Source organism: Rhineura floridana, chromosome 1, assembly GCF_030035675.1.
Source record: "Rhineura floridana isolate rRhiFlo1 chromosome 1, rRhiFlo1.hap2, whole genome shotgun sequence".
NCBI classification, from domain to species: domain Eukaryota; kingdom Metazoa; phylum Chordata; class Lepidosauria; order Squamata; family Rhineuridae; genus Rhineura; species Rhineura floridana.
Window position 1 is genome coordinate 212,272,705 of NC_084480.1, and position 14,483 is coordinate 212,287,187.

At 44.1% G+C, this 14,483-nt stretch overlaps 1 protein-coding gene across 4 annotated transcripts in view; it reads left to right on the plus strand.

The window, feature by feature from the left end:
* SMIM13 (small integral membrane protein 13) overlaps positions 1-14,483 on the plus strand; it is a 62,674-nt gene that overhangs the window by 38,575 nt on the left and 9,616 nt on the right. The window contains exons 1-2 of one of the 4 annotated variants that reach the window (XM_061591957.1): positions 10,885-10,952; positions 11,453-11,663. In XM_061591957.1, coding sequence (XP_061447941.1) covers positions 11,588-11,663 — 76 coding nt within the window. In that variant the 5' untranslated portion in view covers positions 10,885-10,952; positions 11,453-11,587. Of the gene's footprint in view, positions 1-10,884; positions 11,664-14,483 lie in introns of those variants that run through there. The other 3 variants (XM_061591949.1, XM_061591962.1, XM_061591942.1) reach the window with 3 other exon arrangements.

Genomic DNA, 14,483 nt, shown 5'->3' on the forward strand with positions numbered 1-14,483 from the left:
CACCAGAAGCGGGGGAGCCAGTACCCCAGCCTTTCCCAACCAGTGTGCCTCCAGATGCTGTTGGACCACAACTCCCATCAGCCTCAGCCAGCATTGCCAATGGTCAGGAAAGATGGGAATTGTGGTCCAACAACATCTGGAGGCACACTGGTTGGGAAAGGCTGCAGTAGCCCTTCCAGAGTGGTTTTGCCAAGGTTTCTGACACAATTAAGACCCATCTTCTGCCATCCATCAGAGAGAGGATTTGGAGGGACGAATATGGCAACCTATTATCTCCCCTGTTCTGAGAACTCGACCTCTAGGTGTTAGTAAAATATGGTATTTTGTTTATCCTAAAGAGATGGAAAAGTTCAAATGTCCCAAAATGAATAGGACCTGAAACAAATGGCTATCATCATTTACAGCAGGGGTGGTCAAAACACAGACCTAGTGTCCCCCAGCATTGTTTAAGTATCAGGACAGCTCATCTTTCTCAACCAGCACTATTCTGGCTGCACCATGTTGAACAATTTAGGAGAGTGGCCGTTCCCTAAGATGGAATGTTAAACATGGTGAATTGTGGTGGGACACTCTATCAGTGACTGGGAAATGTAGGGATTGTGGCCAAGTCTTGATTCCTGCCAATCTGAAAGGGGGACAAGCAAAGTTGGCATATATCAATGACAACAGCAGTTCCAATAGCAGGCTCCCTGTTTCTCTGGAAAACATGGACCAAAAGAGGCATACTGGTGCTTCCAGATGACCTGTTTATTGAGCATTCATCCTGATTTGTTCGCAGGGCGATTAGATGACATTGGCTATTTCAAGAGCACTCAATCTGATTTGTTTGCAGGAAGTAGCTCACACTTTCCAGTGCATCCTCCTGGCACTTTTCATATTGCAAAAGGTCTGATTTTGGGGAAGCGGGTTCATTGTCCAAGATCTCCCAATAAACTATAATTTCACAATCTGAATTTGCCGGTACGTGATTGAATCCCACTCAGAACTAGTGACAGTCGGGAAGCACCCTCTGTTTCTGGATCAATGTAGAATATACTACTTTTTCTTGCTCTGAGTGAGAAATTCAGCTTCTGCCATTAGATGCATGGCTCAATTTGGATCAACTTCCTGCAGTGCAGGCCAAATGATATACTGTGCCTTTATTAAGCTTCGCTATCCCTTAGATAACCAGGCTTCTAACAATCTGCTAATGGAATATGCTGAAAGGTCCTTACTCACTGGCTAGGACCCTAGGAGAATTAAGAGGCCCCACTCCCAAGGAGGAAAATACAAGAACTGTTGCCGTCTATTCATAGGTGCAGAAATGCAGATACTTCAAAGGAGAGTCTTATACTTGAAAGGATTGTCAGGACAAGCACTTATGAAAAGCAAGGGGAGGCAGATAAAGGAAAACTATAGTGAGATCCCTTTTCCCTTGACCTGGCAAAACAGTCAGGGTAAGGAAGGGTGGTGACGAAGATTCAAGGAGTGGGTGAGTTAGGAGTGGGCACACAATGCAAATATCCCCTTCAGGTTAACCATCCACTTAGGCCCTTTAAAGTTAGTTTCTTCCACACCACTGGCCTTCATCATTCATAGGAAATGTCAGCCACTGTCTGCTGAGCCTGTTGTGGCTCATACTGAGCATCTCTCTTTGCTTCCAGAGAATTGGCACACTCATTCTCAAACAGAGCTTCCCTGCATTTCAGTTGCTCTTTTGATGAAGCCTGTTGCAGGCCGCACAAGTGGGGCACTGAAGTTCCCCTTGGAGGGCTCCTGCTTCTGCTTAAATAACCAGGAATAAATCCCACCACGAATGTAGTCATCCAGGGTCTTGGGAGGCTTAGACCCCTTACTTTTGGGGGCATCCAGCAGGGTCCCTATGTCTCCAGAGTCCTATAAGCCAATCCACACTAAAGGGGAGTGTGTTAGCCACTGAAAAGAGTCTTCTAACTTGCTTCCTTGTCCTTTCCTGCTGATTGGAACCAATCAGAGAGAAAGGAGGTGAGTCTTCTCAGTAGCTAACACATACCTCCTCTTTCATGCTGACTGGCTCCTGGGACATCTGTTGTTGTGGGAGAAGGCACTGAAGGACTGAGGAGTGGGGAGAGAATGATGGAGAGCAAGTGAGTGACAGCGTTTGCACACAGCCAGGATGACAGGAGACAAGGGCAAGTGGAAAAGGAGGTAGGGGAGGGAAATACTTGGGCTGTCCTCTATAGAACCCCCAGCAAATTTTGATGTGGTATTCCAAGAACTGCTAGATACTTGATTTAAGAATGATGCCAGAGTGCTCCTACACAAAATGTAGTGAAATAATAATATTTCTTTCTTAGGATGATCAAGGAACCTTTAGGTACATTAGGGGTGGGGAACCTGTAGCTCTCCAAATATTGCTGGACTACAACCCCTGTCATACCTGACCACTGGCCATGCTGTCTGGGGTTGATGGGAGCTGGGAGTCCAACAGGTCAATAGAAACATAGGAAGCTGCCTTATACTGTGTCAGGAAGTCTGCAGTTTGCAAGCAATCCAGCAGGTCTCATATGCAGCCCTGACTCCCCTTTGCAGATATTTTTGACAAAGACCTGAAAGCATTCCAGAATTTGGTAGCCCAAAGGTTGACAAGGACAACAAAGATACATCAAAAGTAGATGTTGTTGTATCAACAGGGGATTAGCATATGTGAACAGATATTAATTGACAAAGAGTTAAAACTAGTCAGGTAGTGGCTGTCTGCCCACAGTGACTGAGAGAAATGGTTCTAAAACATCAGCCTTAAAGGCCTAGCATACTACAAAGAAACGACAGATATGTGTGTGTATGTTTGGGAAAAGAAAGACACAATTTAGTGATTTGAATAAATGAGAGAGATGCTGGGGTGACATGCTTTAAGCAGCCAACAAAGTGAGCTATATTGGGCTTTCTTAACGGAAATAGAGAAAGAAGAATAGAAAAATAGCTTGTGGGGGATCCATTGGAGAGGCTTGAGGGGGCTTGTACCAAGCTTTGGGGAAGGGAATGGGAAGTGAGAGAAAAAAGGGGAATGAAATTTGGACAGAGAGAAGAGGAAAAGGCATTTTGAGAGGAGTAATCTGTTGCCAGCTTAAAAGTACTGGCATTGAATATTTGGGTAAGGGATGTAGAGGAGAGTTTGGTTGTGTTTCCCTGGAGCCATCCTGGTATAGCAAAAGTAACACGGCAAGGGGGGGGAGGAAAGTATGTATAAGGAAGGGGCAGATTCAATCTACGCTTTGAAGAGAGACAGTAATTCCTGGCAACTGCAAGGGGGGGGGAGGTCTGTGACCTTAGTGAGGATCCTTAGAGTCCTCCCCTTGGACGGAAGCTCTCTGATTCCAAGCTAACAAGTAGCAGCTTTTGTGGCCAAATCTGAGCTTCATATAATTATAACAAAAACAAAGGCTAAACATCTTCTCTTCCTAGTAGCTACTGGGTGTTAAAAGTTTTAAAATAACGCAAGCCATGAAGAGTTTGTCCTAAATTGCTGAGAAATGGCTTGTAAAAATGCATATTTGTACCATTGCCCTGGTGAGTGGGAGGAAAAGATTAACATACATTTTGAGCTTTTCTGATGGCAACCTCAGGCCATGGAAACATCCTGATTAGTTTAGTGGAGGTGTAGAGGAGAAGGAAGGAGTGACACTTTAGGTGATCATACCTTGGCATAACACTTCCAGAAGGAGTCTTGTAGTACAACAGTGTTTTCTCCAGTAACTGGTATTCAGATACTGGAGGCAGTATATGTTGTATAAATTTGTATATTTGTAAAGCAGAGAACAACAGCGGTCTGAAATGCATGTGTGCCAGTGTGTGTGCTTTTACCTAAAAAGCAGGCTTTTACCCTGCGTTGAGATCACTGAGACTTAAGACTTCGTAAAATAAGAAAAGCTACTTTATTTATAGAAATACATAGTAGATAGAAAGGCATACCTAGTTCTAACTAAGTTGGAGGTGCAATGCCCAGGCTTGGGAGTTACCCTCATGTCTTGGAGAGAGAGAGCAGAGACAAAGGTGTCTCCTCTCTCTCACATAGTCAAAGAAGAGAAGAGAAGGGAAAGGGCGGAAGGAGGAGGGGCAGATAAGCTTCCCTAAAGACGTATCAGTCTAACAATGGAAGGAAGTCAGTCAGAGCATCACAGGTAAAGGTAATCAATTATTATTATTAACATTATTTTTACCCCGCCCTTTTTCCAAAACTGGAACTCACGGCGGCTTCCAGATAAAAGCACACATATAATTAAAAACATACAAAAGTCTAGATTAAAATCAAATTAAACAATTTACAGTATTAAGACCATTCATACAGTTAAAATAATTCAAACTCAGTTTAAAATAATACAGTTAGGCAACAGCAATGCAGCACCCTTCAAGACCTGTCCTTAACAGCTTTCAGTTCCAAAGGCTTGTTGAAATAAAAAAGTCTTTGCTTGCCGACAGAAGGAGTGCAAAGAGGGGGCCATTCTTGCTTCCCTAGGACGGGAGTTCCAAAGCCTCGGGGCAGACACCGAAAAGGCCCTATCTCGCATCCCCACTAGTCATGCTTGTGAGGACGTAGGTATTGAGAGAAGGGCCTCTCCTGAGGATCTCAGGGCCCGGGCAGGCTCATATAGGGAGATACGGTCTGACAGATAGCCTGGACCTAAGCCATATAGGGCTTTATAGGTCATCACCAGCACTTTGAATTGTGTCCGGAAACAGAGTGGCAACCAGTGGAGCTTTGGTAACGGGAGTCATATGGTCCCTGTAACCAGCCCCAGTTAACATTCTGGCTGCAGCACGTTGCACCAACTGAAGTTTCCGAACAGTCTTCAGAGGCAGCCCCATGTAGAGCGTGTTACAGTAATCTAAACGGGATGTAACTAAGGCATGTGTCACCGTGGCCAGATCAGATGGCTCAAGGAACGGGCGCAGTTGGCACACTAATCTTAATTGTACAAAAGCACTCCTGGCCACCGCAGAAACCTGGGCCTCCAAATTTAAAGCTGAGTCCAGGAGCATACCCAAACTGCGAACCTGCGTCTTCAGGGGGAGTGTAACCCCATCCAGCACAGGCTGAATCCCTATTCCCTGATTTGCCTTTCGACTGACCAGGAGCACCTCTGTCTTGTCTGGATTAAGCTTCAATTTGTTCGCCCTCATCCAGTTCACCACTGATGACAGACACCGGTTTAAAACCAAGACAGCTTCCTTGGAGTTAGGTGGAAAGGAGAAGTAGAGTTGGGTGTCAACAGCATACTGATGGCACCAACCCCAAACCCCCGGACAACCTCTCCCAGTGGTTTCATGTAGATGTTAAATAGCATGGGGGACAAAACTGAGCCCTGAGGGACCCCACAGACCAATGGCCAAGGAGTCGAACAGGAATCCACCAGCACCACTTTCTGGGTTCGTCCCTCCAGGAAGGAACGGAGCCACTGTAAAACAGTGCCCCCAAGTCCCATCCCAGCAAGGCGGCCCAGAAGGATACCATGGTCAATGGTATCAAAAGCCGCTGAGAGGTCCAGCAGAACCAACAGGGACACATTCCCCCTGTCCATTTCTCTGCGTAGGTCGTCCACCAAGGCGACCAAAGCCGTCTCCGTCCCATAACCAGGCCTGAAACCAGACTGAAATGGATCTAGATACTCCGTTTCATCCAGGAATCCCTGGAGCTGGGAGGCCACCACACGCTCTATTACCTTGCCCAAAAATGGGATATTGGACACTGGCCGATAATTATCCTATCCATCTGGAGGACCCTAACTCTATCTCCCGTCTTGCCCCACTTCCAACAGTATATAGCCATCATGACTAGTAGCCACTGATAGTCTTATCTTCAGAAATTTGCTACTGTGTCAAAAATGGACAGAAGCCAAACTGCAAATGCCATGCAACTTGAATTCTTCTCTCAGGGCAGAGAAATAAAAGCTTGAGGTCATGCAGAGTTAGTATGCACCTGCTGCCACATTATATGCTAAACAAACATAGGGCACTGAGATTGAGGACAACGACAAATGAGTGGGAAATTATTAATCAGTGACCAGGTTGCTGCTGTCCTTAGCTATCCTTGTATGAGTCACAATACACTGTTGACTGAAAAAAAAATGACTCTGTCTGTCCTATATGATGGGATATATTAACAGCTGGAAGGGAGGAGGGGAGGCCCCAAGATGCCGGTGAAGAAGAATTGCTTATTGAAGGATTCCAAATGGCCTTATTAAAAAGAGGAATAGAGCCCAAAGCATTCAATTGCCTGTTAGCTCTAGGACAGAGGAAACGACCACAGCTGGACAGAAGGACATTTAGACAACCCTGACCCATTTTCTCTGCTCTTTAGCAGAGATAGCAATGTGCAAGAACTTCAAATTTGGAAACTCTTTTTATTGGCAAATTAAAGGGGCAGACATGGGGTGCCCCATGGCCCCAGAAGTGGCCAATCTATACATGGAACACTTTGAGAAAGAGATCACTACCCCTTCCAGCCCTTTTTCTGAGCAACGTCTATGCTGGTTACGATACATAGATGATGTTTTCCTTATCTGGAGACAAAAGATAATAGATGTCTGTTTTAATTTTTAGCCCCTGACGAAGGCCAATCCCCATGTGGCCGAAACGTGTTGGGCTCTGTTCCTCTTTTTAATAAATCCATTTGGAATCCTTCAATAAGCAATTCTTCTTCACCGGCATCTTTGGGCCTCCCCCGCCTTCCATTGTTTTGGACGCCATCCACTTTTGCTGCCTTTAGTAGATTAACAGCTGCCTTCCTATCATATCATTTTTCCTTTTACAGTATGATTATAATCATATATGTGCCTACTACCATGAATGTTTTCGGCTATCTGTTGCGTTTCATTGTCTTGTGCAGTGTGAGCCTATATGCATGTCTACCCAGAAGTGAGCCCCATTTTGTTCAGTGGGACATTCACAGGTAACCGAGTAAAGTATCAGCAGCCTTACTCCCAATAGTTAAAGACGTGTTTACTTTTACTCATTTATAGTGCATCTGCCAACTGAGGATAGCACTTCATGTATTTGAAAAGGGGGGGGGTCAAGTCTGTGAAAGCTTATTCCACAGGAAATGTATTAAAGTACCACAAGACTCAGAAGTTTTTGCTGTCCTGACCTAGGGGTGGACCACACAGTTCATTTCCTCATAAAACTCTACCTTTGTTTCTTACATCCGATTCCATGCCACAAAACCGTTAAGGTGATGGCAATTTTTTCCCATTCTATCCTACCTCTTGCTTAATTCTGTGTGGTGGGCCTAGTTGTGGAATGATCTCCCCATGAAGATCAGGTGGGCCCTATCTGTAGGTTCTTTCCCTCAACAATTGAAAACATACCTGTTTATTCAGACATTTCCCTGACCGTTAATACCAGTCCTAGTGTGTTTGATGCTTCATCACTGTGACTATAAGAATAATGCAGTACATAAAATCTACCAAAACCAATAATTAAGATCCAATAAAACAAGGGGAGCCAACATGGTGCCCTACAGGTAGACTCCAACTCTCATCAGCCCTAGGTAGCTTGGCCAATGGTCAGAGAGATGGGAGTTGTAGTCCAACAGCTGGAGGATTCCACGTTGGCTACCATGCAATAAAGCAACTCGTCAGCCCATTATCATAGTAAATACAAAGCCAGCAATAATATGCCTACCCATATCCAAAGCCATTCAGCTAATCATTTGCTCCCTATAGATCCCAGGAAACTGTCTTATTCCAAGTTAGACCATCTTGACCAGTATTGTCTATTCTGACTGACAGTGCTGGCACACTCACATAATATATTTAAAGCACATGGCTTCCCCTAAAGAATCCTGGAAACTTGTTTGTAAGAGTGCTGGGAAGTGTAGCTCTGTCAGGGGTAAGCTACAGTTGCCAGGATTCTTTGGGGGAAACCACATGCTTTAAAGGTATGGTGAATGCTCAATCTAAAATATTAATATGGCTGAAATGATTATTTCTGCACATCACTGCATCATGTTGCAGTTATTACATTAAGTATTTGTTGGGTTAAGAAGTACTTTATCTGTCCTGAATCTAGTGCCAATCCATTTCATTCCAATGCCAAGTTCCAGTATTATGAGAGAGTTCTATCCATTTTCTCTACACCGTACGTAATTTTAGAAACCTCTACCACATTCCTCCTTGGTCTCATCTTTCTTCTAAGCTGAAAAGCCTCCAACGCTTCAGCCTTTCTCTGCACGAAAACGCTCCAGTCTCTTGATCATTTTAGTTGCTCTTCTCTGCAACTTGGCCAACAATATCTTTTTTTGTGTGAAATGGACAACCAGACCTGCTCAACATATTCCAAATGTGCCCACACCATAGGTTTGGGGAAGGGCATAAGAATGACTGGGGTTTTTCCCCAGTCCCTTTACTAAGAAACCACTGAATGGAATTTGCCTTCTTCCCATCTGCCATACATTGAGTTGATGTTTTTACAACTATAATATCAAGATCTCTTTCTGGTTCACTGATTTTGTAAATGGCAATTTAATTAATTTTTTTACAATAATTTTTATTCAAATTTTCATAAAACAAACAAAACAAAATAAAAAAAACATAACACAATAAGATTAAAAATAAAAATAAAAAATTTGACTTCCGATTTGTCACAGATCAGCTATAAATATATAATATATATCAAACCTGTCCCTTAATACATACAAAATCACTGTTCTCCATAGTCTATCTTAATTAATCGTCAAATCCCATTATCATCATTTCATTTTTATCTTTCAACAAAACGTCTAAGAGAGGCTTCCATTCCTTAAGAAATGTATCTGTCGATTTTTCTCTAAGTAAACATGTCAATTTATCCATCTCTACTAAGTCCATTAATTTCAATAGCCATTCTTTCGTTGTTGGTGTTGATTCCATTTTCCACTTTTGTGCATATAATAATCTTGCTGCCGTAATCATATATAATATTATTCTTCCATATTTCTTTTCTATTTGTTTATCTATAAAACCCAATAAAAAAAATTCTGGTTTTGACTGAATATTTATCTTTAGGATTTTTTGCATCATCCTACCTATCTGTGCCCAGAATGATTTTGCCTGTTTACACAACCACCACACATGATAAAATGATCCTTCTTGTTGTTTACATTTCCAACAAGCATTAGAAACATTACTATACATTTTTGACAACTTTTCTGGAGTCATGTACCAACGATACATCATTTTATAAAAGTTTTCTTTAAGATTATAGCATAGTGTAAATCTCAAGCCTTTTTTCCACATATTTTCCCATTGATCCATTTGTATATTATAACCAAAAATTTTTGCCCACTTTACCATACACTCTTTTACTTGTTTAATTTAATTAAGAAGAAAAGGCAGGGAAGAGGAAAAAAAGAATGAGAGGGGAAACCCTGTCAACCCATATTAACAGAACATTCAAATATCTATACATCTATTATAGTGTACAATTCTTACAGGGATCCAGAGCAAGCTTGAGTGAAGTTCTGTTTGTTGCTTTCAAAACTGTCATATCTATTATAGTGTACACATATAGATCAATATATGCCATCCAAATGTCCAAATATGTATCCAGACAAAGTTAAGTGTTTATAGAAGGTACACTCTAATGTAGCAAGGGAGTTTAGGCCATCAAACTACTACATAATAGTTGGTGGGTATTTATCCTTCCAGGCTTGACGTATAAGTCTCTTAGCGACATTTAGGGCAGGTAAAATCCATCTCTTTCCTGGTTAATCACAGCCAACTCAGACCCCATGCCTGTGTATGAGTACGTAGGTGTTCAAATAAACATCCCTCACCTTCTGGCCACACTTCCCAATTGGCTGTGTGTTCACATGAAGATGTATGCCTGTAGAGAAATATCCTCCACTAGAGGCAAAATCCTGCTTGGCTCAGATTTCAACTTTCCATGGAGGATCCCTATGTGCGTGCATCTGTACTCCCTTCACAAGTGACACCAAGCACATGATCATTGGGGATGTGGCCGTTGCACAACACAGAAAGGGTGTGATCCACCAGTGCAACCCTTTCCCTCATATTCATTCATGAATGCACGAAGGGGATCATCAAGGGGCCGGAGACCATCTTATCTGTGTGACTCCTGGAAGACCTGCTTCCTGCATTGCTGGCTAATTTCCACCTGGCCTAGGAGGACGGGGCCCTGACTCATTCCAAGTACAAAAGCAGATACTGATGAAGGGGCCAGAGACCACCTTGCTGCTAGTGCAGAAAGACCCATTGCTCAGGATGTCTAGAGACTATCTAGGAGGTGGTTGTTTAGGTGTTCTTGTTGGGGGTCAAGATTTAATTTTAGAGATGCATTGTTTTTGCTGTTATTGGGATTATGGCTTTGCATGGTATGCACAGGGATATTTTTGGATAGCACTTGTAGGGCCTGCCTCCATGACACTACTTTCCTTTAGTGTGCACCTGTGAAAGAGACTATAATCTCAGGGCACATTGTAGCCAATTCAACAGAGATAACCTTTCCTGCATTATACAAAGTGGGCTCTGGCCAACAAACACTTGTGTGCCCCACTCCGCTCCCCCCCCCAACACTTACGTTAAGCTTTAAGGTGCGACCAGCCTCTTGCTATTCTAGTCAATGTATATTTTTGATCAAGATTGCATACGAGGAAGAAAGAAGATATTTTTTAAAATGTAAATTTTTATGTTTAGAAAAAATTAAAATGTAAATTTTTATATATAAAAAAAATGCTCCCCACAGTCGCCTGAACTGATTTGGACAACTACTGCCCTGATTTGGATCTGTGACAATTCTGCCCCCTCCCATCGGCTTCTACCTAGCGGGGAAGGCGGGCATTAATTTATGAGGCATTATGGGAATTGAAGTCCTTCTCGTGCTCGTTTTCCAGCGCTTGCCGGGCTATTCTCCCATGTTAAACTACACTTCCCATAGATGTCTTCGATGAAGAGGCTGGAGAAAAGAGAGAAACAGAGAGAAAAAAGAGCCATGTCCGGGTAATGAGAGGCTAAGCTTTTTTCCTCTCCCCACTCGGCTCTTTTTGCGGCTGCCGTATTTCGGGGAGGAGGAGAAACCACTGTAGCTTGAGGAGGGGAGTTTGCGTCCTTCTCTCCCCCCCTCCAGTGCAAGGAATGATGGAACTGCCGGTGCGTAGGCTCGGGGCCGGGAGGAAGTAGTGAGGGTCTTCTCTCTGCCCATTCTTAATTGCAGTCTAGAGACATTCCTCGCACCGAAGCCGCCGCATCTTGGGTTTCTTAAGCCTTGGAGCCTTTTCCTTGCCTTGATTTATATATTTATTTGGGCTTTTTAATATCATCTCTGGCTTTTTAACCCTTGGAGCTCCCTTTACGGTCTTCTTAACCGTAATCCTTTGGAACTCCCTGCCTCTTGACTACCAGGGTGAAGCCCTTGGAAGGGAGGGAGAGAGCAGTTGCGCGTATCTGTGCCCTCCTCTCTCGGAATCCCGCTCCAGTCCAGCAGTTTTTTTCTATTGCAGGGAATTCTCCTCTTTCCTCCGGCCACTCGCTCCTCCGTGGCGGGCAGTGATGTTGCTGCCGCCTCGCTCCTCCTTCCTGCTGATAACTAAATGGAACGGTAAAGATCAAAACAGCCCCAGCTCTTAACTTCGAAAATGTGGCAAAATATTGGCCTGGCATTGTTGGTATTCGTGGCCACGCTGGCTTGCTTCCTGCTGTTCATGATTATTGGTGAGTATGTTCATCTTCCAAGGCCAGAAGTGTTGACCTTCTTTCTGCCCCCTCCCCAGCCCCCTTCCTGTGTTCTAACAAGGAATACAAAGGTGCCATACCTTGACAAATGTCTAACTTTCCCAGATTTTCCTTGCCCACTTCTCTGATTTTGAGCTATATTGAATTGTCCTGTTTATCTCTAATCTCTGGCTGAAGCACTGCAAAAACCTGTCTGGCTAGGATGATAGTGGGATGAGAATGCGCACCGCCGGTGTTGCATGTTTTCCTAGCAGATGGTTCCAGGCTCAGTCCCTGGCATCGCTGATTAAAAGGATCAGGTAGCAGGGAATGGGGAAAGACCCTCTGTCTGAGACCCTGGAGAGCCATGGCCAGTCAGAATAGACAGTCCATGGCTAAATGGAAGGTGTGACCTGGCATAAAACAGCTTCCTATATTCCTGCCACGGGCAACCATATTTCTAGCATGGCACCTTCAGCACTGTGTTTTGAAATGAGGGAGCATTCGGACAATCTTCTGTGGGTGTCAATTAGCAAGCGAGGCTGAAACACTCCACCCAAATGTGGTAGCTTGCCATGTGCAAGAGACTGTGTATGGGGAAGCACTCCCATGTGATGCAAGAGTTGTATCACATGACTTTCCAGATTGTGTAGCTTGGTTCTAAGACTGGAAAGGATCAAAGAAGCAATGAAGGTCTCTAGAATAAAGGAAAGGGAAGGAGAGGCAGTGGAGAAGTGGGACAAACCCTGCATTATTTCCCTCTTTTCTTGCTACCCAAGCCCACTGTCTTTGTTTTGGGAAAGAGAGGAGAATGACCAGTGTGTGCCAGAGTGCTTTGGGTCATTGGTATTGGCAAAGAGATCAGTCTAAGCAGGGGTGGGGAACCTCTGGCCCAGTGACTGAATGTGGAACTCTCTGTCTGGCCCTCGGAAATGTCCCCAGGCCACTTGGCATTTCCTTTGCAAAACAGCATTGCCCAGGATCGCACTTCCTGCACCATGCCATTTTGCAAAACAGCAAAGGATAAATTGACCATGCTCTTGGTCGAACCAGTGTGGCGTAGTGGTTAGAGTGTTGGACTATGAGCTGGGAGACCAGGGTTCGAATCCCCACACAGCCATGAAGCTCACTTGGTGACCTTGGGCCAGTCACTTCCTCTCAACCTCAGAGCAAGGCAATGGTAAAACCACCTCTGAATACCGCTTACCATGAACACCCTATTCATAGGGTCACCATAAGTCAGAATCGACTTCAAGGCAGTCCATTTCCATTTTCCTTGGTGGGGGACGGGACGGAGGGAGGAGATACAACTTCTCCTTCCCCCTCCCCACCATATGTTTAATTAGTTTTTTTGCCTTGATTAAACATGACCCACGCCCCCAAACTTATTTGGGAGTGGCTCCAAGCCGGAATGGGTGGTCCCCAGGTTGACCCAGGGCAAGTCAGCTTGATGGCACCCCTCCAGATTGGAGCCACAGGACAGATGGGGGGGGTAATCTGTGCATAGCCCTAGTACAGGGGCACCTACTGTTTTGTTTTTTAACCGAACCTCCCTGCCTTTGCAACCCTGTCCTATTCCCAAAACACAGGGTTCAAAACCCAGCAAAATCCCATCACTCTGGCTTTTGAGGCAACCAAAATTCTCATACAAAAAACGCCACCGGTATTATCTGGGTATCCCATCATTCTGGCCTGTGAAGGCCATAGGTGTGATGTGGAGCAGGAGGGAGAAACAAGGCCCACAACTGCAAGAAAGGAGTAAATGACTATCAAATAAAACTTTCTTTTAAGATAGCATTTACCTGGCATTTGACCGTAAAAGGAAGAAAATAGTTCTAAAACTGACAATAAGTGCAAATAGAAAAATACAAGATTAGGCAAATACTTCTCTGGCACCAGGTGTTATACCCAGCAAATGAACCCAAAGCTTAACGTGGTTCCAAGTGTCCTTTGTTTTGAAGCCATTTCAAAGAGTTTGGGGGTTCAAGGTACCTGCCATTGCCCCGGGGTATATGTTTTCTCAGAACATAGAAGTTAAGAAAAAAACAAAGTGTCTAGTCCATGGTAAGCCAGATACAACCAGAATTCTCCTTTAAACCCTCCAAGGACTGTATAGGGTTTAAACACTTGTAGGGTGGTGGTATACTTAGTTATGGATGGTCTTCTTTATAGGAAGAAGAGCCATTTGATCTGGACATCCCGGCCCTGCTCTCTGAGCCCTGAGCCCTCCTCCTCTCTTCAGGGGTAGAGTCTCCATCGCCTATATATATAGGCTCCCAATCTGAGGCTGTTTCATTGCTGAGCTAACAGCTTTCTTACAACTCCTAGCAGCCTGACCCAAGGAAATGGACTTGGTTATCACTGTTGCCCTCCCCACCTCCTTATTGCTGGTGAGGGTGTGGCATGGTGGCAGAACTTAGTGAGCCCTAGAGGATTTTTAACAATGATGTCAAAACATCTGGTGCATTAAAACAATTTGCAGAAGTTTGGCCTGCATGCTACATGGCAGGGGGTGTTTGTGATTTGCACTTTTACAAGTGCCATGTAATGTTTATTCCACATCTGTTAGGATACAATCTTTCAGCACAGCAGCACAAACACTTTGGAACTCGCTGCTTATTAATCTTAACGTTGGGCAGGCATCCTCATTATATTGTTTTAGATGCCTGCTAAAAAGAGATAACTCTTGTCTATACTGCCTGAGTTCTTTGGAGGAAGTGTATATATGAATGCTAGAAATAAGTAAGTACTATGGAATCTCCCATCCCTGTTAATCGAACACTGTTTGCTCTACTAATCTAGATTTGCAGAATATGATTT